Consider the following 27,741-nt stretch of genomic DNA (forward strand, 5'->3'; position numbering starts at 1 on the left):
GGGGGGGAAATGGGCATGTGTGGCTCCCAGTAACAGGTAGGCAGCCGTGTTGGTCTGCCATAGTCGAAACAAAATAATAAAAAAATTCCTTCCAGTAGAACCTTAGAGACCAGCTAAGTTTGTTATTGGTATGAGCTTTCATGTGCATGCACACTTCTTCTGAAGACAATCTGAAGAAGTGTGCATGCACACAAAAGCTCATACCAATAACAAACTTAGTTGGTCTCTAAGGTGCTACTGGAAGGAAAAAAAATTATTTTGTTTTGGCTGCCAGTAGGTAGCAATATGGGACGCAGGTGGTGCTGTGGGTTAAGCCACAGAGCCTAAGGCTTGCCAATCAGAAGGTCGGCAGTTCGAATTCCTGCAACGGGGTGAGCTCCCGTTGCTCGGTCCCTGCTCCTGCCAACCTAGCAGTTCGAAAGCACGTCAAAGTGCAAGTAGATAACCAGGTACCGCTCCGGCAGGAAGGTAAACGGTGTTTCCGTGTGCTGCTCTGATTCGACAGAAGCGGCTTAGTCATGCTGGCCACATGACCCGGAAGCTGTACGCCGGCTCCCTCGGCCAATAAAGCAAGATGAGCACCGCAACCCCAGAGTTGGCCACGACTGGACCTAATGGTTAGGCAGCAATATGCACTGTACGAGGACAACGTGTGGAGTGGAAGCCTGTAGTAATAAATATATTTATTTAAGCAAGTAGAGGGTTCTAGATTTGTTTTGAAGTTTGCAAAGTCACAGAAGACATCAAATCAACACAACTCCCAGAACTTACTTACAATACTCTTCAACTCATTTTGATATTACGGTTTTGCGCAACGCATATATACACAAACTGGAAAGAGAAATTTGTTCTACAACACGGAACGAATTTAGCTTCTGCTACCAAAAGCACACAGTGCTTAATATGATCTGTTCTTAGGAAGATTAAACAACACTGATGTAAAGATCACAAGTGATTTACAAACCATTCTTCAAAGAAATGAATCAATATGAAATCTGTTCAGTATTACAAAGCCAGAGGCTTAACATTTTCACCAAAAATGCAAGTTGAAAATATTTAAGTACATTTTGAGAGGAATAGGGTACTGCAGTGATTACTTTGAGATAGTCACAATTACTCTTTCTAAAAAAGAATACGGCCTAGGCTCTGCATATGTTGCGACTCCATATGAGTGCAAGGAGTGCAAAAAGGGGCATTGATTGGATAATTCAGCAGTATGAGAATCTCAGCTTTTTCAAAGTAATAAGAATAATAAAGAGTAGGTTACTAATCCTTATGGCTATGAATGTATGTTGAAAGTTTGCAGGTGAGATTTTGGCAGTCACCGGGGCAGTTTAATAAGATTTCCATTGGCTACCGATATGGCAGCAGTGCCTTGCACAACTCTTTGGCTTTCTAAATGGCAGGCAAAACCAGAAAAAAGTATGCACTACAGTGCAAATCACAGAACTATGCAAATTTACTTAGGTGGCAGGCTTTTCCTTTTCTTGGCACAGAATGTGGAACATATGCACAGCTCTGATGACGGCTGAATGCAATGCTCTGAATTCTACCACATAGGATATTCTAAGGCATCCTATTCAAAACTACTACAACATAACCATCCTGGCAGTAATGACCTATCAAATCCCATGGCATTCTGGGTCAGCTATAGGCAGTGGAAGTGATGTGCTTGAGCAGAGTTAACACAAATGGCTCTTCCCAACTTCTTTATTGTCAGATGGCAACCCCACATCTGTCTGCCATATTTTTGTGAGCCAATGTAATTGTTGCACGTGGACTATTTCGCACAGAATGAACGGTGTAAATGTGGAAAATACATGTGCAAACACTTTTGGTTGCTAAGGAGACAAGATTCAAAGTATAGTCAATGGTAACTGCCCCCCCCCCTTTATTTTTTACAATAGGATGTATAACAAGGTCCTTTAACTGCAAAGCAAGTAAGTGGCTTTAAACAATACTGTGATGTTTCTGAAGGACTTGATATACTATTGCTTTCAGCAATCCCAATGCAGGGCCTTATTTCTGTTAAATAAGCAAGATTGGCCACCCTGGAGATTGTATAGTTATCAATCGATACTGATTGATATAAGTAAAACTGAGCTGTCCATAGATCATAGCCTCACAGCGCCCATTTACATTACCAACTTAATACCGGCTTTACACCAATGCCACTATATGATTTCCCTGCAAATTTTAAGTGGGTGATATTGTTGAGAATTATGTGTCAAATTCCCACTTCCCTCACAGAGCTAGTTCCTTGGGGAAAAGGAATGGCTATTAGTTTACAAGTCTATGTGATACACCCAATGTGATCTGATCTTAAAAAGCACACAAAACCAATATTGTGTGAACTGGCCCTCACATCCAATTTGTGCCATTACCAAAGATGTTTATCAATAGGCATATGCTGCTGGTGGGACCTTGAGAGTGAAATATATGGGCTTATAACATGTTACCCTCACAACTTGTGAGGCAGCTTAAGCTGAGAAATGGCCTGGATCATAGTTTTAAGCCGGGCATTAGAGTCACTCTTAAAAAAAAGTTTGGATATTTTATGGTTCTTCAGCAGGGGGATCCGATGGCAGGCAGTTCTGACAGCATCCCCAGAAATTAGAAATTTACATCCTGATAATAGGGATGTGATAGTGACGGTCATCTTCAGTCAGAAGAAAGACTTCTGGCCAGTCCCTCTGATACACGTCTGTGTAGCTTTCTTGGGAAACGGCTGAATTAAACTTGCACAACCTGTAAACGGTTATCTTGACTTCAAGAGAATGCCCAAGGAGAAACAGTTCGACCTGTTAAGCAGAAAAGAATGAGAATTACACACTAACAAACCATAATAAATTGAGATTGTTGAGTGTGAACATGACATTGATTTGGAGTCATGTCAGCAATTAAAAGATGTAACTCAGACATTTAAAGGCAGTGTAGAAAAGTACCATATAAAAACAAATGGGAACCCATGAATAGAAGTTTCATGATGAGTGACCCCAAGCCTTTTTTTTTTTCTATTTGTGACATGTAGGGTGGCATTCTATATCTGGAATATCTACTAAACCTCATGAAACTGACTGATATACCTCTGGAAATTTAAATCTGATGTGAGAAAAAACGTGTATGTGAATGATAAGCATTGTAAGAAGGTTTGGTGAGATTCCATTAGGGTTGTAAATTGCTGTTTTATTGAAGTAGCTTTAACTGTCTCTGGACTTCATTTAAAAATGCTGCTATATTCTTTTATTTCCTTGCAAGGGGTGATTTAAACTGTTAATTTATGGTTTTCTAACTCTGTTGTTAGCTTCTGTAAGCTTTCCTGAGATGGAGATATATGTTTCAGATAACTAGCAAGAGTAGAATTCAATTTCTTAAGAAAGAAAATGAGCTCCTTCATTTTAGAAAACAGTTACTAATCCATGTGCCAAATAAGATAGGCTTGAAAGTGCATGGGAGATGTCTTGTGAAATCTCAGATAAAATAAATATGGCCAAATAAGGTTTCCACTGCTCAGGAGATGAAGCTTCAGGGCCCATATATTTATTGTCCCTTCCTTGTGACTAGTAGAGATAGAGGAGGCAGAAGCACAATTCAGGTTGTCTCTTGAAGAAAAAAATCTTTTTTTTTGTTTTTTTTACTGCACACAGCTTGCCTTATTATTTGTTTTCTTGATGTAGACAAAGATGCATTAACCTCATGAACACATCCAAGTACTGCAGTATTTGAAGCTTTTCTTGAATACTACAGAATCATTGGATTTAGTTTTTCCAGCTCATATTTACCTGATCGAGGCCTCTTCTCTCCCCTATGGCATTCAGATGATTCATCATGTAGCTCAAAGGGTCCAAGGAAGTATCACGTACAAAAAGCTGGTTAAAAAAACTTGGGATGCACTCTTGCTTGTTGTTCAAGCATTCGTAGGCTTCTATTACTTGGTAGAGCATGATGAATTTTATGGCCTCGTACAGTTTGTGCTCCAAACTTTCGTCAGCAAAAAGGGCGTTGCACAAGTTCCCTCTTTCATATTGGTCTTTAATACTACTGACTTCCGTCCACTATAACGCACAGAACAACAAAAAGCAGAAGAGGTGGGGGCAAAAAGTTAGCTTGAGGAATAAAACAGTTAAATAGCAAGTAGCAGTTTTATTTTTAGCTAAGTATTTAATATTGTATATACTAACAGCAAACTCAAATTCTCTGAATTCTGGTCCAAAATGGCACTAAGAGTAGGAATAAGGCACCAGCAAGCTGAGTGAAGCCCAAGGAATACCAAAACAAGAACATACTATTAAGGTGGCAAAAAAGTAAATAAATCCCAAAATGGCCCAGTGAGGACTGAGGTGATTGGTGGTCATGGAATGCCAACTGGCTGTGGAAGTAAAGAAAATAAAATTGTGAGGAGAAATACTGTGGAAGACTTGTGCAGGAACACTGTAAATATTTTGTACCTTGCAAGATTTTGTTACAGGTCCCACTTGCACACAGATAATGGTGATCCACAGGTGTAAAAGGGAGCTTGAAACGCCTGTGGTTCAGCCACTCAGCTCTCAGCCATTCACTGCTCTGAGTAGTTGTCCTTAAAGGTGGGCTATCAAGCTTTAATAACAAACTGTACCCTTTGAGACAAGCCTTTATTTGATGCACTTAATCCCCCGCTTTTTAAAACCACATCGGTTCAATAAATCTGCACATCACTGAAAACTCAATGCGGTGCCTTTTTGAGATACTATGGTTCTGTAAAAAGGTGTAGACGTTTCCTTCAGTAACTATGAAGTAGTAAGAATAACTCCACTCCCCATCCCATCAAAAAGTGTATTTTAATTCTATTTTGCAGGCCTGTAATATTAAATGTACCGTCTCCAATTAGATTACCCCCACTAATTAGTTGACTAGAGCGTCTGTTAACTGATCTACAGATTAAACTAATTGAATGTTCTGCCTCCTTGCGCCTCAATTGTCTCCTTCCCATTTGCTCAGCGGTAGGACATGTGCTTTGTATGAGGATCCCAGGTCAAATCCCAATCGCCTCCAGTTTGCGCTTGGAGAAAACACTGTTTGATATCCTGAAGAGCTGTTGCTAGTCAGTGTAGACATTACTGGGTGGGTTACATAGACCAGTGGGCTAATATGGTATATGGCAGCTTGCTATGTAAGGTTGTGGCCCTAATATTTCATCCATAGCATAGTTTATAGCGACAATGGGCAATCCATCCATCCTGCTAATACCTTCCCACTCACCTGACTTCTCAATGTTTCAATACATCTACGCAGTTTTCCCAATGTATTGGAGCCTGTGTACTGTTCTGATCCAAAACTATATTGCTGGATCCAGTTGCAGCCTTGCGAATAAAGAAGTTTCTCCGGGAGCTGAAATAGAAGAGAACATAGCCAATAGAGGAGTTCAATGGGAATTTTAGGATTTCAGGCTGAATGAAAGCATGGTGCATTGGGTACAGTGTCAGATTGGGACCTGGAAGACCCGGGATTGAAATCCCAACTCGCCAATAATGCTCGCTAGTTGATTTCAGCCTGACCTACCTCACAGGATTGTTGTGAGGATAAAACAGAAAGGGGAAGAACTATGTATACTACAACAACAACAACAACAACAACAACAACAATAATAATATATGTACACACACACACAGAGTGGTACCTCGGGTTACATATACTTCAGGTTACAGACTCCGCTAACCCAGAAATAATACCTCGGGTTAAGAACTTTGCTTTAGGATGAGAACAGAAATCATGCTCCAGCGGCGCGGCAGCAGCAGGAGGCCCCATTAGCTAAAGTGCTGCTTCAGGTTAAGAACAGTTTCAGGTTAAGAACGGACCTCCGGAACAAATTAAGTACCTAACCCGAGGTACCACTGTGTGTGTGTCCATTTGACTGGGTTTCCCCAGCCACTATGGGCGGCTCTCAACAGAATATTATAAACACAATAAAACAACATACATTAAAAACTTCCCTTAACAGGGCTGCCTTCAAATGTCTTCTAAAAGTTAGATAGTTGTTTATTTCCTGGACATTTGATGGGATGGCGTTCCACAGGGCGGGTGCCACTACCGAGTTCCCTGTAACCTCACTTCTCACAGTGAGGGAACCGCCAGAAGGCCCTCGGAGTTAGACCTTAGCATCCGGGCTGAATGACGGGGTTGAGATGCTCCTTCAGGTATACTTGAGCTGAGGCTGTTTAGGGCTTAGAAGGTCAGCACCAACACTTTGAATTGTGCTTGGAAATGAACTAATATACTAGAAAATCATTCACTTTGCATATAATCATTTGTTTCAGGATGTACCTTTAGGACATCTGTTGCTTTTGTCCACGATGGAAGAGGAATACCTTGGCTGAAAATCTGGAACAACACAGCTCTCAGCACACAGTAGTTATCTCCCCTGACCTGCCGTACATATTTCACATGGTGTCTCCAAAACAACTCTTCATAAGCCTTAAAAGAAAAAGAGAGAAAATACCAAATTAACAAGGAATGGTATTTCCTGAATTTTGGATGGGGACAAATGATCGGCTGGAGCAGTTGATCGAGGACCATTCTAAAGGAGAACACCACAAGCAGCTCTGCATGAGGTAAGGTCAGAGGCTAAATTTTGGGTATCAGCAAGAGCAGCCGAATGGGTGGCAGTCAGAGCTGACCACTGGAACGCAACCCATGGGAAGAAATTCCTCCAATTCAATTCTCAATTAAGCAAATGGGAGCTGTGCAGCAGCCCAGTTGTTATCTCACACAAGACCACCACATTTTCGGTGAATCTTGTGAAGAGAGCTTCCCCAATGGATTGTGCACCATGTTAATTAGTGGGGGGGGGGGGGGGGAGCACACCTTATCAAATTTTCTAATACCTGAATGGCCAAGATTCCAGACACTGAGAACGTTTCATTTTCCTTCTCCTGTGTTCTGTCTCCTTCACTGCAATGTGATATATGGGAACTAACCATTAGACAGCCATGTTCACATCGGGGATACCAATTATTCAGGGACTAAATAAAGTACAGTGGTACCTTGATTCTCAAACTTAATCTGTTCTGGAAGTCTGTTCCAAAACGAAAGCGTTCCAAAACCAAGGCGCGCTTTCCCATAGAAAGTAATGCAAAACGGATTAATCTGTTCCAGCCTTTTTTAAAAACACACACCCTAAAATAGCAATTTAACATGAATTTTACTATCTAATGAGACCATTGATCCATAAAATGAAAGCAATAATCAATGTACTGTACTATAAAATAAATAAGACAGTATTGTGGGTGATAAAAAAATTAATTATTATTTTTCCTTACTTGCACTGATGATAGTCATTGTTTGGATGGGGGGCTTTTATCCATTTCCGCAGTCACACAATCAAATCAATCAGTAGCTGAACTGGGTTCCACACAGTCACAAAAACAAATTAACCCCCCCCAAAATTCCAAAACAAAAATGCAAAATAAATAGTAAAAACAAAAGCGCCAAACTTAATCCGTTTGACTTCCGAAATGTTCGAAAACCAAGGCACAGTTTCTGATTGGTGCAGGCGCCCAGAAACAATAGCCGACGGCCACATTGGATGTTCAGCTTCCCCAAAACATTTGAAAACCGGAACACTTACTTCTGGGTTTTCGGTGTTTGAGAACCAAGGTACCACTGTAGCACCTTGAAGCCTAATTTTAATATATCCTAGCCTTGGGCAACAAACCTCTTTACGTGCTACAGGTGAAGCAGGCAGACAGCAAGCAAGGCAAGGCCATAAACCAGTAGAAAACTAGCTAGTAACAACAACAGCAAAAATCACATGTTTTGGAAGCTTTTTAAGTTGGAGTTCTGCTTTATTTATTATAAACCTATGTACTACTAGATGAAGCACCTCTTTTTTTTTTTGAGGTGGAGACCTTGTCATGGATAGTACATTACGATCTATTTTGCGCCTTTGCTCCCCTTTGAAAATGGCTGTAAGGAATGAACTGGAATTACGTTGCGAATGGATGTGCTCGATGTTATTGCTTAATCTATGCGCTCAAGGGAGACACTGTAGTGCAGCTTGCATCTTTCATGCAGTCTTTGAAAGTCTATTGATGTGGGAGAGGGCTGAGCTGGATTTTGAACTTTGGTTTCATAGGAGAACAAGCTGCAACAAGTTGTATGTTTGCACAGTCTTTGCTCCCCTCTCCTCTGCATCTAAGGGGGGAGGACTGAAATCGTCACCTTTTGACCAAATCCCAGTTTCTAGTTATGTGGGAACCTGTGATTTAGTCTACCTGGTTCATTAACAAATCTGAAACCAGTATGACCCTGGTTCCTTTAAACTAAGCACGGTTTCTCAAATGTGGATGTAACAGAACCCCATCTTTTCTTCAAAAGTGGAAGGTTTCGATCTCCTCCTCCAAGCAAGGGGTGCAGGCATGAGTCGGAGATGTGTTCTTTTAAAACTAAGCCACTGATTACAATTGAATCGAACCACACTCACTCTGTCTTGAATTTGCATGCCAACGTTGTGATATTTCAAATTTCAAGGCAGATACTGCATTGCAGTATATTACCCCAAGGATCGCCTCCCCACATATGAACTGATCCAGACCCAGCGATCATAATCTGAGGCCCTTCTTTGTGTGCCTCCTCCATGAGAAGTCTGTAGGGTGGCAACATGAGACTGGGCCTTTTCTGTGCTGGCTCCCCTCTTGTGGAATGTGCAACCCAGGGAGGCTCACCTGGCATTACATATCTTAAGGCACCAGGTGAAAATGTTTCGTCTTCCCCCAGAGCTTTGGCTAATTAAACAACCTGTGGCCTTTTAAACTGGGGGGGTATTGCTTCATTTCTTATTAAGTTACATATTTCTGTGTCTTTACACTGTAAATTGCCTTGTGATCCTCGAATGAAAGGCCAGTATATACAGAAAACTTAATAAATAGATGATAATTTCCTCCCTGCTTTGAAAATGGCACAGGGGTCAGTCAAGCTGAAATTTTAATTTGCAACAGGGAATTGTGTTCTGTATGCAGGCAGGGGCGCCGACTTATAAAAAATATTGGGGGGGGCCCATACCGGGGTCCTCGCCACAAGATCCTGGCTGCGGGGCGCAATTCGGGAGGGCTCGGCTGGCCGGGCCCAGGCCCGCGGGGCTCCTCCGCGCTCCCCTCCCCCGGCCAGGCGGCGCCTGCAAAGGCTGCGGGTTCCGCTGCACCTCTGTCTCTCTTTCCACTGGTAGCGAGAGCGGGTGGGAGGAGGCCACCCGGGAGCCGGAACCGGGCACCAAATAAGGAGAGCGGGGCGGGCCTGGATCCTGGCCTTTTTTGGCGCTTCCCCTCGGCCGGCGGCCGAGCCAAACCCGCGGCGGCGGCGAGGCGATGCCCGCGCAGGGGGGCGCCCACCCCTCGGCCCCCGCCCGGCGCTGCCGCCCCAGCACCTGCCAGCTCCTCCCAAGGGGCCTCCTCTCCCTCCCACCTCTTCGCAGCAGTAATATAATTTTCTTAAATTATTGGGGGAGCGGAGCCCCCCCAAACAAATTTTTGAGGGGGCTCGGGCCCCCTCAGGCCCCATGGAGTCGGCGCCTATGTATGCAGATGCCCAAACTCATCTTGATATCTCGGCATTTAGCAGAGATTCTGTGTTAAAAATATACAAAACCAAAGGCCAAACAAGCAAGCTGAACTTAGCTCAGCCATCCATGCAGTGTGTCCATTTCCGTATTAGTATCTCACCCCTCACATTCTTAGTCTTACCTTTCTCATGTGTTTGGCCTGCTCTGTTTCTTCTTTCCATTCTTTTGCACAGTAGCCAAGCAAATCAGCTTCAGCTGAAACACCTTGGTTATCTAAGTATAAGTGCAGGTACCAGTTAATAAAATGAATCTGTTTAAGATTATATGAATTTCCCCCCCAAAAAAGAACATTAACACAGTACAGCATATATTACTTGTGAATTTTCTCTGCAGGTATCTGCTCCACCTGAAAGCCAAACAACAAGAACAGTAGTCAGAAAGTCTGCATCAAGTAAGTTTAATAATAATAATAATAATAATAATAATAATAATAATTTATACTGTTGGAAGCTGGTGAGCAGGAGATTTGTGAATGACTGAAGGAAGCACTTCATTGTGTAACGCAAAAACAAATATAGTTCGCTACCACAAGATATGGTAAATGGCCACTAGCTTAGACGGCCCATCTAAGTGCTATAAAGAAGTATTTGCCCTGATGGCAAAATGGAATCTCCATGTGGAATTTTCTGCTACTGCTATTCAGGCTGCCCAATGCTCTCTATTTCAAATATCCAGGCTGTGAGGACCATTGTTTATATACCCAAAATGGCAGCTCACTAGAGGTTGGGGCAGGGGGAATTTTGATATTTGCAGAAGTACTGTACTTTTCCATGTGTATAAGACTAGGTTTTTTTCTTAAAAAATTACGCTAAAAGGTGGAGGTCGTCTTATACATGGGTAGTGCATAGGGTGGATGTTTGATTGGTTGCTGCTGTGACTATTGGGCGTGTTATTGGTTGATGCGTCAATGGCTGGTGTTGATTTGCTGAAGATGTGGCAATTGGGCAGGCAATTGACAGCTTCTTCCAGCGAGGGGACAGACAAAAGGAAGTGCCCTGCATGTGGGTGAGCGATTTTCGGCAATTCCCCCTAAAAAAATCTCAACAACCCTGGGTAACCCCCCCAAAAAAAATCTCAACACTCCGTGCCCTCCCCCCCCCCACTTTCTTAAATTTTAGTCCCCCAAAACAGGGGGCATCTTATACATGGGGGCATCTAATACACAGAAAACTACGGTATTTAAAAAATAGAGGGAAAGCTGAGAGGGAAATCAAATGGAGCAGAGTAGCTGGACTGCTGAACAGCATCAATCCATGCTACAATGTTGGTCCGTCTTGTACCTCTGAATACCAAACCTTAGAAGCTTCCAGAGATACCTTAGACCAGAAGGACTCATGATCTGTTTTAGCAAGGCTGTTACTTGGTTCTAATGCTGGGCTGGAAAAACCTACTTATGCAGCCCTCCGCGTCATCTGAATCTCTGGACACTGCACACCCAACTTCTTGCTTTCCAGACTGCTCCAATTGGTAATTGTCTCCTCTTTCTGTGTGTGTTTGTATGTATGTGCATGTAGGGGGCAGCTGCATTGCATGGGGTTGTCTAGATCAGGGATGTCCAACTTCCAAGAGACTGTGATCGGCTCCCGCTAAAAAAACAACAGGCAGTGATTTACCCATTGTATTGACCAAAGTTTTTGCAGGGTGGTGTGTGCAATCAATAAGGATCATGCGATTGACCACAATCAACCAGGGACGCCCTGCAATCGATAGGTAGATCGCGATCAACCTGTTGGATATCCCTGGTCTAAATAATACTCTACAATTCCATGGTTCTATGCGCGTGCACACATGAGAGATAGAAAAGCAATGGGGTGGGATGACACAGAGGAAAACTATGCAATCCTGCAAACTCTGCCCACCATAATATCTGGCTGCACTGACCATTGGTTGTGCTTTCCCTCCCACCCATTGACTTTAACCATGGGCCAGTGGCACTTCAGAGGAAAAATTACTCCATCACACCTACCATTTTAGCAAATGAGCAATATATGTATAGAGTTGCCTGCAATACCACAGAGCAGTAGCAAGAAGAGTCATGGTTAATGCAAACTGTCCCTTTACAGCTTGCAACATGTAGGGGTGATTGGCAGCTCTGATCTAAGAGGGTACATCATTCTATCCTAAAAACAGGAAAAAAAGAATTATTAACCTTCATTGTTTTTATATATTGACAAAGTAATTCTTCTAAAATGTAAAGTTTATTAATTTCTCAGCACTACAGTGGTACCTTGTTGAGAGTCTGGGATCTGTTCCGGAACCCCGGATGCTAGACAAAGCACCGCTCTGCGCATGCGCGTGGAGCCATTTAGCGCTTCTGCACATGCGTGAGCAGCAAACCTGGAAGTAATCCGTTCTGGTACTTCCGGGTTTGCCATGGACGTTCGCCGAAATGGACGGTCGACAGGGTGGACATTTGCAGAAGTATTACTGTATTATCAATGCAATGGTACAACCATTTCAGAGTCCCCTACCATACAACAGCATACCCTCACTTCTTCCTAGAAAGCACATAGCAATGGACCCCGGTGCCCTGCCCCACCATATTAATGACACATTCGTAACTAATAATAATAATAATAATAATAATAATAATAAATTTTATTTATATCCCGCCCTCCCCAGCCGAAGCCGGGCTCAGGGCGGCTAACAACAATCAAATAATCAAACAGTCAAATAATCACACATTCTAAAAATATTTCATTATAAAAATTAATTAAAATCAAATTGATGGCAACCGATTAAGCAAAATTCTGTGCAGGTTGCCAGAGGAGGGAGTCAGGCTGTGCCCTGACCAAAGGCCTGGTGGAACAACTCTGTCTTGCCGGCCCTAATGAAACATCAGGCAGTCAGGAAAACAGAAGCAGTATTTACAGATCAGGGACCCTGTTCAGATTTTCCCAGTCCCCTTTTTATAAGAAAAGAAAAGAAAAATGGTGCAAAGGAAATCTTTCGATTTACTGTTGGCAGTTCATGCCATTTTGTAAACAAAAAGTGGAAAAAGAAGCCTGTACCTGTGACAGAGAAGTCACGAAACTGAAATAAGTCAACCAGCTAAAAGACTGACCACAAGGTTGAGAAACGGCTTGCAACAGGGCAACCGTCTCTCGGAAGGTGGTGGACTCCTTCCTTGGAGGTTTCAAAGCAGTGGTTGGATGGCCATCTGTTACAGATGCTTTAGCAGAGATTCCTGTATTTGCAAGGGGTTGCACTTAGATGACCTTTGGCTTCCCCTCCAATCCTACAGTTCTGATTCTGTGAACCATTGTGCAATGAAGGTAGCAAGCCTAGTGTTGGCCTCTTTTTGGGAAAGGACTTCCTTAGCTCTGCTTTTCTCAGATCTCACATTTTAGGTCTCCCCATGACCACCATCAGGCATTTCAGCTGAAAGGTCAAATTGGAGACAGTTGCTAGTGTGGAATGTTTAAAGGCTGTGAGAAGCTCATCTGGTTGCTTCCCCTGCCTCCCATCACTTCCAGGTAACTCAAAATCAGAAAGGAAGCTCATCATCATCATCTCTAAACATTTCATTCTAGCCCCTTTGCCCTTCCATTTCCTGAGAAATGACCTCCGGCTTTAAGACAGGCACTCTAAAAAAAATCGAGGGGTTACTTTAAATAACCATGTTTCCCCTCGGTAAGTTTGCTTCGCTGCTGGCATCAGTGCAGAAGGTCAGCTTGTACCTGATAGAAGAAAAAAAAAATACCTACATTTACCTTTGTAAATTGCTTTGTAAATTGTAATTGCTGGATGCAAATGCCTGTCTTGGTTGCTAATGTTCCAAAAAGCAGCATCATCTGATAGCTGCCTGCTTATAAAACAGTTGTCTAAATATAGGGCGACAAAAGCACACCTTGCCAAAATAAGTCTTACAGTTTCTTTATGCAAAGTTTTGCCATTGGTTCATTTAGCTCATTACACGGATGGACCACAGCTCTCTAGGGTTTCAGACATTTGAATGCAAGGCATGTGCTCTTCCAAAGAGATACGGCATTTCCCTTGCCTCATTAACTTGGCAAAGCAGAAGTAAACCATTCAAATCAGGGCGTCTTTATTGATGCAGTCCTGGTGCATTAAGGGTGGACTCATACTGGACTGTCCACACACCCATTCTGCTTTATTAGTTGTCCTGCGACACTTCCCCAATGTTACCACTTGGTTTCTGTCTGGATGGAGGTCCTCTTTCTCTGTAGTGCAGTGAAAGCAGGACAAAACCCTAGCAAAACACCAGAACGTTTGTCATATGAAAAGTCCCCAGGGTTTCATAGGGCATGCACTGATTGGAAATGTAGTATGCCCGTTCCGAAATTTTTGAAGGCTCAAATGGCAGGATCATGTATAATGACTCTAACATCATCACGAACACAAATCACTATGAGTGTAGAATAGAAAGGATGTCTGGGGAGTCCCTAAATTTCAAACTGTGTGTAATGTGTTGAGGTTGATAAATCGGGTTAAAAATATATGCATTGCCTTTCAGGCTTTCAGAAGAGGCCTTATCTTTGAGCTGTGGTGGGAAGCAGGGGCACTACCGTATTTTTCGCTCCATAGGGCTCACCGGACCATAGGGTGCACCTAGTTTTTAGGGGGGGAAATAAAGGGGGGAATTTATTCACCCCCCCAGTCCAGGAGCGGCGGCAAGATTGCGCACCGCGCTCAGAAGGCTTGCGGATAGCTGCCTGAAGCCCGTCGAGCGCAGCGGGAGTTGGCACAGCGCTCGCCGGGCTTCAGGCTGCTGTCCGCAAGCCTTTGGAGCGCTCCGAAGGCTTGCGGATAGCTGCCTGAAGCCTGGAGAGCGAGAGGGGTCAGTGCGCACCAACCCCTCTCGCTCTCCAGGCTTCAGCGAAAGCCTGCATTCGCTTCATAGGATGCACACACATTTCCCCTTCATATTTGGAGAGGGAAAAGTGCGTCCTATAGAGTGAAAAATACGGTAACATGAAAAAAATATTGGTACATAATTGATCACAAGACATGGTGTGCACACATACCACCTGAATGTCAGTGCCAATCAACCTGGGGGGGGCGCAGCCCCCTCAAATATTTTATTGGGGGTGGGTGAAGAGACAATGGCCTCTAGGAGTTGGTTCCTATGGGGGGGGGGACCTGTGGCCCTCCCAACTCCTATCAGCCCCAACTAACACAGTCAATATCCAAGTACTATGGGAGCTGTTGTCCAATCACAATGGGAGTGCCGCAGGTTCCCTATCTCTGTCTTTGAGGGATATGCACAGGACTGAGGTGCTTTAGGTACACCTGTCAGAAAGGGAGCGGTCTAGAAAGCCTGGACTTTGGATTCTGATATTTCAGAAGGGAGGAACAGAAACTACAAAAGCCTGCCTATTTTGACTGAGCATTTGCATGCCACACCCAAGCTCACTTCTTTTCTTTAAAGGCTTCTATAAGGTGCCCACTAAAAGTCTGTTAAAAATCCTGCAGCTGTTTCATATTAGGGGCTCGATATCCCCCCCACTTCTTGCCCTTGAGGCTGATTTTCTGCTCCAGCACTCAAACTTGCAATATTCTGTAGCTCTTCTTCAATTGCATGGGCTGATCCTGTGTGGAATGTCCCTGTGCCAGAAGCATCTACAGTGGTACCTCGGATTAAGAACTTAATTCGTTCTTGAGGTCTGTTGTTAACCTGAAACTGTTCTTAACCTGAAGCACCACTTTAGCTAATGGGGCCTCCCGCTGCCACTGCACCGCTGCTGCACGATTTCTGTTCTCATCCTGAAGCAAAGTTCTTAACCCGAGGTAATATTTCTGGGTTAGCAGAGTCTGTAACCGGAAGCGTCTGTAACCTGAAGTGTATGTAACCCGAGGTACCACTGTATAAACGTTTATTGCATAGGACATGGAGAGCCAGTGTGGTTTCCTCCAGATGTTGTCAACTGCAACACGAACAGTTGTCAGGGATGATGGGAGTTAATAACCCAACACAATGGCTACCCCTGGGTCTGGCATATGGCAAGGCAAGTTCAAAGCGACAACCTCTACTGCATTGAAAACTACCGTTTTATTTTAAGGTGTTTTGTAAACAAACAACCTTAACCTTATTTTGGAAACTCTGAGTTCTTCCACTGTGTGACAGCAGCATAACACAGAACTGATAGTATCGAGGCACAGTTCTGCAGAATCTCTTTGGGGAAATGGTTGTTGCTTAGAGTGACAGAGGTCACGCTGTTTATATAGAAGGTCCCAGATCAATACTCAGCTAAAGGATCGGGTGGAGGGTGCAGACTTGAATGGTACCCTGGAGAGCCACTGCCAGAGTAGACAGCCCAGGCATTGGCAGTGGTATAAAGTACAGTGGTACCTCGGGTTAAGTACTTAATTCGTTCTGGAGGTCCATTCTTAAACTGAAACTCTTCTTAACCTGAAGCACCACTTTAGCTAATGGGGCCTCCCACTGTTGCCACGCCGCCGGAGCCCGATTTCTGTTCTTATCCTGAAGCAAAGTTCTTAACCTGAGGTAATATTTCTGTGTTAGCGGAGTGTGTAACCGGAAGCGTATGTAACCTGAAGCGTATGTAACCCGAGGTACCACTGTAGCTACATCCTCATTTACAATAAGCCTGTAACATATGCACATTTAATTTGTGTGCATTCAGCTTTACACCCTTGATAAAAAAATTTTTTTAAAAAAAGTGGTGAGGTTCTGTGAAAAATGATGTTGGCAATCCCACCAGCCATTGAACCCAATAGGTTTTGACTATACACAATTTTTGGCTTAAGGCACGATCCCTGGAACGTAACTCCCACATAAGTTGCTGGCTTATTGTATACAGTGGTAACTCAGGTTAAGTACTTAATTCGTTCCAGAGGTCCGTTCTTAACCACTTTAGCTAATGGGGCCTCCTGCTGCCGCCGTGCCGCCAGAGCACGATTTCTGTTCTCATCCTGAAGCAAAGTTCTCAACCCGAGGTAATATTTCTGGGTTAGCGGAGTCTGTAACCTGAAGCATAACCCGAGGTACCACTGTACTAATAGCAAACTCAATTATCCAAGTGTGGATCCTCATGTAGTCAAAATCCTACTAGCCACACACAAGAGGGAAGTTTCAGGCAGGTTTGGGGCAACCTTCAAGGTTTCTAGGCATACTAAAAACTTTTATGGAAAAAGTACCCTAAAAGGGGGACTCCAAACCAAAGCAATGAAGGCTAAGCATGAGTGTGCCACGGAATGGTGGCTGACTGTTGACAGAGCGATAACATAAAACCAATGAGGGGCTAGCCTGTTTTTCTGGTTGGTTGGCACTCTATCCCACTGCCACACAAGAGCTCTGAGCAAAACTTGAGTTTTGAGGCTTACCGCGATGAATTCCAAAATGATAATCTAACAATAGTGATGAATTTGAGCAAACAGCTTCCTAATATACAGCTCTTTCTTTCAGGCCAATTCAGATGTGATGTAGAATATCTGTGAATGAGATCTCCCACATTTTTTTTAAGGATTGAAAACAACTGCATGGGGCGGGATTGGGATTGGGATTGGGAAATGGGGGGGGAGTGTTAACTCTCCCCTCTCAATTAAAACCACCCCCTGAAGCTGCTATTTACTTGTGGGCGGAAATATAACAGGTACCCATTCTGCTGCCAGCCAGTGCTCTACACTACCCTGCGAGTGTGAGTGCGCAAAAGAATGTAATAAGCAATTACGACCCACATTAGGATACGACAGACATTTGCATCCTCAATCACACGCAACACATATAATGTGTGAGGATTATGCTCTAGCCACAATGCCTTTTAGTCTGCTTTTCTCTCTCACCCCTGTCTCAAGTCTTAACTTCTACTGTAAAGAGGAGGTGTAGTTCATTGCCGACTTAGAATGATAAGAGTTAGGAAAGACCCTGAGGATCCAGCCCCCTGCAATGCAGGAATATGCAGCTGCCCAATTTGGGCATCGAACCTGCAACCTTGGCATTATCAGCACCAGGCTCTAACCAGCTGAGCCATCCAACTTGTATGAGAAGTAAGGATGTCTCTGGCCTTGAACTTTTCCCTATTTTCCATTTTTGGCACATAACGCCTAGTGCCAAACGCTCTTGAGTCTACAAGCAAATGTTCCCACCCCTCCCCCATGCAATCTGATAAAATAAAAACCTAGCAACGCACCCACCCCTCCCCTTCCTTATCCAAAACTCAACCGCGCACCTATACACAAAGGCGACGCGTAAAAAGTCTCTGCCTGGAGCGCTTTTGCGCGCGGGCAAAAATACAGGCGCTTCCCGAGTTTTCCCAGCGCACAGGTCAGGCAGCAAAAAAAGTGGGGGACTTGGCTGGGAGTTGCCGAGGAAGTATGGAATCGGGGCCCTCAGCTACATCTGCTTGTGGGGAAAGGAAGCCCAAAAGCTGGGCGCGCCAGACAGAGAAGGGAAGTGCAGAAAGAGAGAAGTAAGCGCTGCCTTCCGCTGTTTGCGTAATTGCGCGCAGCCAGCGCCCCTTCCTCACCCCGGGTCTCGCCTCCGGGGAAGCTCTCGGAGAAGAGCCGCTGACAGCGGACTGGTTTTCCTTACCGCCTTCGCAGTTGCTCGGGCCTCTTCTTGCCTGCGGCGCACTCAGAGGGCGGGCGCGGGTGAGTGGAGGCGGCAGAAAGGAAGGGAGAAGGCGCGACAGCACCCTCACTCCGCCCGCTGCTGGCGGACACAAAGGCGACACCGGCCACGCCTCTGGAGGCTGGCGGCCCGGGCAGGAGAGACGCCCCGATCGCCAGAAAAGCCCTCGCGGAGTAACAGCCCACTTTCCCTTCTCCCTTTCTCTTGGTGCTGCTGGAGTCGAAGCGCACTTGGGCATTTTAAAGGCGAGGTTACAAGTAGATGTAAGGGCAAGGAAGCGAGAAACAAGAGAGGAAAGACCCATTGATTCTTGAATTGGTCCTGGCCGTGTTTTGGAAGGAAGGCATGAGAAGGGAGGTATTCCACAATTTTTGTGAAGGCAGAATCGCGCACTGCATCCAAACCATACTGCAACCTCACCAGCCCCGCCTTCCGTTTAAAAAAATGTTTGTGTTGGGTTTGACAGGCTGCTGGACACAGCATGTTGAAAAGCCTTTTAAAAAAATATAACGAGCCTAGGTTTTGTGAAATGCACTGCATGGTACTATTTTGACATCCACATTCTGAAAACGTTGTGCAAGATGAGAAAGAGGAGCCCATGAAGGGCCTTAAGGTGTTAGCAGTCAAAAGTTATTTTGTTCCTGCTGCAGCAGTTTCAGAATAAATGCACATAACAGCTCAAAGACTTCTAAAAACACAGCCTGCTCCGCAGAAAAAGGCCTACATGAATTCCGGCCATCTAGAACAATTCATAGCCCTGATCTGAACTAGAACTAGAATTCCGGTCACTAGAACAATTCATAGCCTGATCTGAAGAAAAGTTTATATTAGAGTCTACAGTTATAGCAGAAAGAGCCACTCTGAGCAATATGCTTATGGGGGATCCCCAGGATTTGCTTTTTTGCAGGGTGGAGGAATAAGTAAATACTCCAAATACATAACCAAATATCAAAACAAAATAAAAAAATTCCTTCCAGTAGCACCTTAAAGACCAACTAAGTTAGTTCTTGGTATGAGCTTTCGTGTGCATGCACACTTCTTCAGATACCACCTGAAGAAGGGTGCATGCACACGAAAGCTCATACCAAGAACTAACTAAGTTGGTCTTTAAGGTGCTACTGGAAGGAATTTTTTTATTTTGTTTTGACTATGGCAGACCAACACGGCTACCTATCTGTAACTATAACCAAATATGACTAGCATCAGATAACAGGTCTATCATTTCTGGTAGGTCTGGAGGCTAAGCAGTAGCCAGGCCTGATTGCCCCATCTAAAACAAATTTGAACACAGAGCAACACTGGACTACGGTTCAGGACTATGTTGTGCACCTGTTTAGCTGGGGATAGTGGCGTAATAACACTTGAGCTAGATTGCAGCAATTACTTTACCAGGGAAGACCAAAAATGGCTATAAAATGAGTCAATAAGTTTCTTCTCTGGACAATGGGTGTGTCCTTCTCAACTTCTCTTTGTTCAAGTGATTATTTGGCCAATTGCTTTCCTGACATCAGTTGTTACCATGATTTCATTCGTTGGGTAAACACATTGATTTGAGGAAATAGGTTAGTTTGTTACAAAATGAACGGGCATGATAGTTCTTGCATATTTTGCCAATTATTTTAGGTTCTACGATGGCAAGAGTTGCTTTCAAAAAAAATTTCATTAAGAAATCTGGGAATCCAGAGATGATAGCTAATCCAGGAGGGACAACTGCCCACCCCCCTTGCGTATTGTACGTGCTGATAATTTAGCAAACAAACAAACAAACAAACAGCAGCCCAAATAATTTTCATCAGTAAATAACTGCCAAACCATTTCCTTCAGTAGTCCACAAAAAGCAGCACAGAAGTAATGCAGAATGACCTAAACTACTTGGTTTTTGAATGGTGGAGATTTAAGAACAACAGTCTCAGAGGTGGGAAATGTTATTTGAAATTGGCCTCTAGTTTATATGGCTGTAAGGTAAAGGTAAAGAGACCCCTGACCATTAGGTCCAGTTGTGGTCTCATCTCGCTTTATGGCTGAGGGAGCCGGCGTACAGCTTCCGAGTCATATGGCTAGCATGACTAAGCCGCTTCTGGCAAACCAGAGCAGCGCATGGAAACGCCGTTTACCTTCCTGCTGGAGCGGTACCTATTTATCTACTTGCACTTTGACATGCTTTCGAACTACTAGGTTAGCAAGAGCAGGGACCAAGCAACAGGGAATCACCCCGTTGCGGGGATTCGAACCGCCGACCTTCTGATCGGCAAGTCCTAGGCTCTGTGGTTTAACCCACAGCGCCACCCGTGTCCCTTGTATGGCTGTAATATACATCTATATAGCTTGTGTTGCATTGAAACCTCATATTTTATCCAATGCAATATCCTATCTTCTCGGGTGCATTTGTATCTGGCTGGTAGCTATTGAAAAAATAGTGTTGCAAAAGTTGGACTCCACCCTCAACACGTGGCAAGATTCCATTTTTTTTAAATAAATTTTTTATTAAATTTTCACATTTTATACACACAAAACAAAAACAAAAACAAAACATGTATAGTTTCATACTCTTACTTTCTTTACCCTCTTTCCCTGACTTCCCCCCACCCCCTCTTCATACATCCCAATTCCCATAATTAGTTCAGCAGGTTCTTGTCTCTCATCCTTGACATATTATTGTTATTTTTAAAATTCGCTCATTTTACTTATCCACATTTAACTTATCCAATTCTCTTATAAAGATTTAATCCTTTTTCTAAGGTCGACCTAATTTCCCTTCCACAAATCTCCCTTTATATATTAATTAGTTATATGTCATAATGGCCAAATACAGAAATCATAAAATTTTGAAATTCTATTCTCCCCTCCCTCCCTGCCCCAGTTTCCATCCCTTCCCAAGCAAATGTCCACAAAAAACAGTTCCTAGCCCGGATTCCTCACATCCGAGGCCTTTAAGTCTCTGTCAGTCTCTCTCTGCCGATTTTGTTGGTATCCCTTTTTGTTGGTCCTCAGGTCTCGAAGGAGTTCTATCACAGTCACATCAAATTTTCTTCCGTCCCTGATACTTAAAAGCAGTTGCTGCAAAAGGTCAGCTGATCTCCCATACTCAAAGAGGAAGTCCCAATCATATTTCTTTATTCTTTTAAATCCCAGTGTAGCAGGTATTCCAGGGACTCCCTCCTTCATCTTTCTCATCTTTCGCAGATTTGTAATCTGAAGATCTTCTTCTTTATTTCCTGACAATATAAGCTTCTGTTTGATATTTTCCTGTACTTTCCCAGCTCCTTCTTTTCTCACCACCAGTTCCACAGATGTCACTTCTGGTTCAGCTGCAGATTTTTTATCAGTCAAATCCTTTATACAATCAGCAGAGTTGTTTGTTTTAGAATTCAAGGTCATAAGTTCTTTGTTCATAGCCGTACTCTGCTCTTGCAGGATTCCCACAAGAAAAAACATTTTTTCTATCTCTGCCAGTAATTTTCCCTCTGCAGCCATTGTAATGTCTCTAGTTCCCCCTAGGGGGATTCCAATTATTTAATAGTCCTTTTCCAACAATCCGTTACTTTGTTGTTTATAACTACGTTGTTTCCAACCACCTCAATTCAAATGCAACACTTTTAATTCAGAGAGTTATTAAGTAACAAAGTTCTTAACTTTATCCACCCGTTTGACAGCTCCTTTGACAGCTGTCAAACTCCTTATTTTTTCCCTCCGGCTCACACACAGGACGCTCCCGGGTTCGGGGGGGGGGGTTTACACAAAAAGCTTCCAAAATTCCTCACTTTCTCTCCAGCACAAAGACTTCTTCTGTCAAATTCATAGAGGTATATTTTATCTGACACCAAAAAAAAAACAGTAATCTCCACCTTAGTTCTCCGATCCTTGCTTTAGATCGTTTGTAGGTAGGGGGGGTGCGGACTTCCCTTTAGCACATCCCCCGGTTGTACCGAATTCAAAGGTATAAATTTTAAAGTCCAGATTCCGTTCTACTCACGGGTTATTTCTTTTCGAGTCCGAATTCTGGGAAAAAAGTCAGCGCTCTCCGGCCATGGCTCGCGGCTTCGCTCCACTGAAGTAGCGGTCTACTCTCAGCACCACGCCACTCTCCGTACCCTCTCCGTAGCCTTTAAAAAGGCTCTTCGTGGGTCGGGGGGCGCTTAAGGTGCCCACCGAGTCACCAAGTCCGCAGGCTTCCGCACCTGCGGTTTCTAAGGGTCCCCGCGTCGCCGTCGCGGTAGGACCCGTCCCCAGCGGAGCCGATTCCCTCCGGAGCTCGGAGGGAATCCGCCATTAGCCGATCGCGCTAACCCGGAAGTAACATGTGGCAAGATTCCAGGCGCTCACCAAGGGTCTGTGTTGCTGTGAGAATCAAGACATGGTGGGAACTGTCGTGCCTTTAGAAATGTGTTTTAATTACACATATTTACACCTTTAGTATACATAGAGGATGTCCAGATCTTACAGCATGGTCTGCTCAAGTGAGGCTTGTTCCCCACAGCGGTGCAACACTGGAGTTCAAAGCATCTCTCCCAACCTGCCATCAGCCAAAATGGTTCTGTCCCTTTTCCAGCTATTCCAAGACTCCTGTCAAAAGCCCCAAACTCTTCCTGTGACTCCACACCTAGTTATCCTGGCAACCGTCCAAATCTGCTACCTCTGTTCACACCTCAAGCCAGTGGGGAAGGACAGTTCTCTTGCATTGCCAGTGGCCTTCAATGGCCCTGTATTTTGCTTTAAATGGCCCTAGCCTGGCCAGGTCATTTTGCAAAAGCTAGCCCAGGAATTCCTCTGCAGCTTCTATTATCCCTTCACATCCAAAATAATCAAAATCCTACTATTTATTAATTCCTAGGGTTTAGCCCCCACCCCCCAATTCATAACAATAGAATGCTTGATAGTTCAAATGTTAGCCACTGTGTCAGGTGCAGAGAATCTGTGGCCCTGCAAATGTTGATGGACTACAAATGCCATCATCCCAGACCAGCTGGGACTGATGGGAGTTGACAGCCTCAACAGAACTGGAGGAAACCATGTTCTTCATCCCTGTGCTATATATTTGATTATGGAAATTAGTTTCCAGGAAATGCAGTATTTTACATGTACTGCTATGGGAAAGGCCATATTTTGCATCTGTTCCATAAACAAATTGCAAGCTTTTTAAAAAATCAACACACGCACATACACATAGACCTCTGAATCGCCAGAGGTCTATATTATTAAAAAATACTCTGCCACAGCAAACTCCTTAGAGCTCTCCTACAAGTCCCCAGATGCGTTTCAAACACATGGGTTAGACTAGAAACAGGGATGATGAGAGTGGAGGCTTATATCCACCTAACATCAATCTATAAATGGCTGACATTGATTCTGCTCCCCTGAGGAATAGCCCCACTGATCCTCTGCAACCAATTCCAGTCAGGCTGGCAGACAGCAGTCCTGAACACCCTTCAGAAACTGGGTTTTGCCCCTCAAGCCCTTCTAAGTCTCGGGTTGGGCCAGGCAAAAGCTACAGTCAGGCAAAGAATCATATACACCGAGAGACAACAGGACTGCTCAAGGTGCCCTGACTATAAAATTGGAGAAATCTAGAGAGACATAGCCGCACCGGCAGCATATCTCTTCTTTCTCGTATCCAAAAATGCAAGAAGGGCTTTTACACTCGCCAGAAGCTTGGCTCTGCGCTTGCTGATCCTGGAAGGATCCTTTTAAAAAATCGCATATGCTCAAGAGACTTTGCGCCTGTTCATTGGGGGATATAGGAAGCCCAGAGCACTTGTTCTTTAGATGTCCCTTTTATGAAGAGGCACGAAGTGAGACCATTGATCCCCTGCTGGTGAGGCTCGCTGACCTCCCGGAAAAGCAAAAATTTGACCTTTTCCTGTTAGGCAAAGATCATAAGACCACCCAGATGGTTGCCAGATTATGTGTACAAATCTGTAGGCACAGACCATCCCCCAACCCAAACTAGTTTGTTAAGAAAACCCCCAAACTCGGTTCCATGGGTGACTCTGGGTCATCTTTCTGTGGTAGTGTACCTTAAAGTTTTAGGTATCTATATGCTTATCGCATTTATAAATTTTAAATTTATTGTTGTACATTGTTTTAAATGTTTGTTTTCCTTCTGGGATAGTACCCCCAAGTGTGTTTTATAAGCTAGTCTCTGACCGTAATAAATTATCTATCTATCTACTCTGCCACAGCTTTGGTTAAAGAGTACTGTCTCTTCTTAGGGAGTCTGGAAACTTCCAATTGTCAGAGCGTCCCGATATTCACCTGTGAAAGACTGGAAGATCAGCCAGTTGCCACTTCTGTCACGATCAGGAAGTTTGGCTGTGCTTTTCCTAAGCAGTTCTTCCAGTTCACTGGAATGAGTGCACAAGAACTTCCCAGTAAGATGCAACACAGATCATTGGCTTCTACCTTGCTGCCTCCAATAGTGGCTCAAAATCCCACCTTAGTTCACAGTAGGGCAGGTACTGATCAGTGTTAAAAGCCTAGAAGGTTTTTCACAGCCAGATCTAGAAATTACAATTCTTGTCAATAGCCATCTCTTCAGTTGTCGGGAGCTTTCAAGACAAATCTTTAACGGAAGTGTTTCAGGCCTGGTGAAACTTGAGTATCATCATTTGCTGTCAAGTCACTGTGGCCCAGATACTAGTTAAACTTTTGGGACACTGGAGATATAGACAGAAAATGGAAGTGTTGCTCATTGTAGATGCATTGCTTTAGACTGAACCCACTGTTCCCTTAAGTTGGAGTGTGGCAGCCACTATGAAACATTACATGCAAATTTATGTAGCTCAAATGTACAAATTAAACACAGACTTCCAGGTCAAGATTTATTTTCCAAGTAACTCCTGCACAGAACAACATGCTCACATTTTGCTTTTATGAGATGTTGCCAGTGGAATCAAATAGCAATTTAAAGGTGGCCGGCGAGGCTTTCAGGGCTGGTGCAAACACGTTGCGCAGCTGATTGATGTATCTAGATTTATAATTAACGTTACCCTACATGGCTGCCACTGCGGCTTACAGTGAGGCAAAGCAAAACCAACATCTTGAGAAGTTTTTTTTTTTTTAAATGATTTTTAAAAAAAGCAATTCAGGATCTGCCCTCAATTTCCTGTTTGCAAGAAAATAAACTCTAAGGGGCTCAACAGCCTTGGCAGAAAAAGGGAATTTTTTAGTGAGCTTCTCTTGGGAGGAGGTTTCCCCAAAAGTCTTATTTGTAGTGCCAAACGGCCCTGTCTTTTCTGCCACTGAGGTGGAAGCAGCAAATGTGGGAGGGCTCTCACTAAAGACCAAGGGGTAAAGCTTGCTCTTACTCCAGGGTAAGAGTAATACTTCACTAACCCACCCCCCACATAGATATGAAAGTCCTAAGTGCACCTATTAAAATAGCATTTAAATAACTGCTTGGGACTGCTGTGAGTTTAACTGTCCTGTTTTTATTTTCTCCTGCTGTTTTTAGACTATGTTGGATTGTATGCAGTATTAGTTTCTATAATTTTATGATCATTTTTTAAAAAATGATCATTTTTAAAAATTTGACTGGAAGCAGCTGGGACAGCTTAGGTTTTTAGATAGCATTTATATGTTCTAAACCAGCCAACCAAGGAGAAGGCTTAGCAAATACTTATTTGGTGTTCTCATTTTCTACATGCAGGTAGTATTTTTTGTATTATTATTTTTTTGGCAAGGGGAGTTTTAAGCATGAAATCCTCTATGTACCTTCTGAAATGGTACATGCATACCTGCTGCTGGATCAGGGCATGAGGAAAAGCCAGGAAAGGGTTTACCACTTGATTCTCTTTAAACTAGCTCTCAGTGACATGAGAAGAATGCTTTTCCATCAACAATTTTTAATTTATTTCCGGCTTACCAAACACCTCAAGCTGCACTACCAAGAGAAGGCAAAATATATCCTCGCTCCCCAACACGCATGCACATACATCCATACACAAAACCATCTCTCAATACCACTATGGTGATTAGCTTTTAACATGAGTTTCTTAGCCAGTACAAGGCTGGCCAGCAAACACTGATAGCGCTCAGCAACAAACATCTCAACCGCCTTATAATACTTTCATTTGGCTAGTAAAAAATAGTGTTGTATGATAACCAATGGTGCTTCTGCCTGGGGGTGGGGGAAGAAACCACCACCCAAAATTTTACACTTATGTACAAAATACTGGACTACATACCCATCCTTAGCATCAAATATGGTAATATTCGCCTGCAAATGTGTCCCTAAACAACTGTGAAATGCTACAGATTAAAATTCTTAAGAGTTCTTAACATACACACCATTTCAGCTCCAGGAACTCGCCCCTTTTTTTCTGCTGAACTAACAATCTTCACTCTTGTCAACTCATCTTCTACTTGCCGTGTCATTATCCTGGTTGTCCAACTGTTCCAAACATCTCTAAATCCTCTAAATTGGAAGCTGAGCGAAAGGTCTTTCGAGCTAGAATTCTTTCCCCCCTTTAATTCAATTGCTCATTGCCACAGAAAGCTGCCTTTTCAGAAACAGATAATCTTTACAGACTGAACAGCGAGGAGCCCAGGCTTCCTGTTACGTTTCCGATAAACTTCTCGAGAAACATTTCATGGTTTGTGCAGATACTTCTCCAGATGCAAACCACAAAAAGAAGTTGAACGTAACATAGGCTTCTCTTTTCTGTGATGGCTGCAGGAGAGCTCAATTTAATCCGTCCTAAATTGAAGCAGTGTACAAAAGATTGCATTCCCATTAACAGCATCAGGTTTTTCTACCAGGAATATTCAAAGAGCCTTCTGTGCACTTGCCCTTGTCTATAGGGGCGATTATGTCCAAGGTGGAATTCTAATTCAGGAAGGTAGGGAGGCCTTCACAGGTTGTATGAAGCACCCAATACATCCCATCAAATGGTGGCTTCTCACAAGCCATTGCTCTGCATTAGAAGGTAAAGGTAAAAAAGGTAAAGGGCCCCTGAACGGCTAAGTCCAGTCAAAGGTGACTATGGGGTCGCGGCACTTATCTCGCTTTCAGGCTGAGGGAGCTGGCGTTGGCCCACAGACAGCTTTCTGGGTCATGTAGCCAGCATGACTAAACCGCTTCTGACACAACGGGACACTGTGACAGAAACCAGAGTGTGCGGAAACGCTGCTTACCCTCCCGCCACAGTGGTACCTGTTTATCTACTTGCACTGGCGTGCTTTCATACTGCTAAGCTGGCAGAAACTGGGACAGAGCAACGGGAGCTCACCCCGTCGCAGGGATTCGAACCACCAATCTTCCGATCGGCAATCCCAAGAGGCTCAGTGGTTTAGACCACAGTGCCACTCATGTCCCCCATGATAGGAACAACTAGGTAAACACCCTTTAAAGTAACTAAACACTCTAATTGTTTTCAATAACCTCCCCTACCAACCCCCCCTTCAAAATTCCTGACCTAAATCTCACAGAAAAAGTTAATATCAGGAAGCCACTAAGTACAATTTCCAAGTCAGAGGGTGAGGCTTTAGTGCCCCATGTGTCTCCTTACATTTCCTTGTGAGGAGAACCAGCAGAGTGTTCTGACCCGTTCATATTAGATACCCACAGGATCAAGGCAGATTAGGGGTGATGACAATG

General features: G+C 43.8%; 1 protein-coding gene and 1 long non-coding RNA gene across 4 annotated transcripts in view; one reads left to right on the forward strand and one right to left on the reverse strand.

Annotated features, from left to right (window-relative positions):
* Positions 1-666: 666 nt before the first annotated feature.
* OTULINL (OTU deubiquitinase with linear linkage specificity like) lies at positions 667-27,239 on the reverse strand. 3 transcript variants are annotated; one of them, XM_083747416.1, is made up of 8 exons: positions 26,433-27,239; positions 11,559-11,712; positions 9,907-9,938; positions 9,714-9,805; positions 6,301-6,450; positions 5,239-5,367; positions 3,783-4,055; positions 667-2,801 (listed from the first exon to the last, which is right to left on the reverse strand). In XM_083747416.1, the coding sequence occupies exons 2-8, from the start codon at positions 11,663-11,665 to the stop codon at positions 2,622-2,624; spliced, it is 963 nt and encodes a 320-aa protein (XP_083603542.1). In that variant the 5' UTR covers positions 11,666-11,712; positions 26,433-27,239; the 3' UTR covers positions 667-2,621. The 3 variants fall into 3 exon arrangements, with proteins under 3 accessions (XP_083603542.1, XP_083603540.1, XP_083603541.1); XM_083747414.1 differs by lacking the exon at positions 26,433-27,239 and adding an exon at positions 18,108-18,259; XM_083747415.1 differs by lacking the exon at positions 26,433-27,239 and adding an exon at positions 18,043-18,233.
* Positions 9,924-27,741, forward strand: part of LOC310848426 — a 49,423-nt gene continuing 31,605 nt past the window's right edge. The window contains exon 1 of the long non-coding RNA XR_014566360.1: positions 9,924-9,983. This is a non-coding gene — a long non-coding RNA (uncharacterized lncRNA). The remainder of the gene's footprint in view (positions 9,984-27,741) is intronic.

The sequence above is a fragment of the Podarcis gaigeae genome (assembly GCF_964106915.1).
Source record: "Podarcis gaigeae genome assembly, chromosome: 7".
Lineage (NCBI taxonomy): Eukaryota > Metazoa > Chordata > Lepidosauria > Squamata > Lacertidae > Podarcis > Podarcis gaigeae.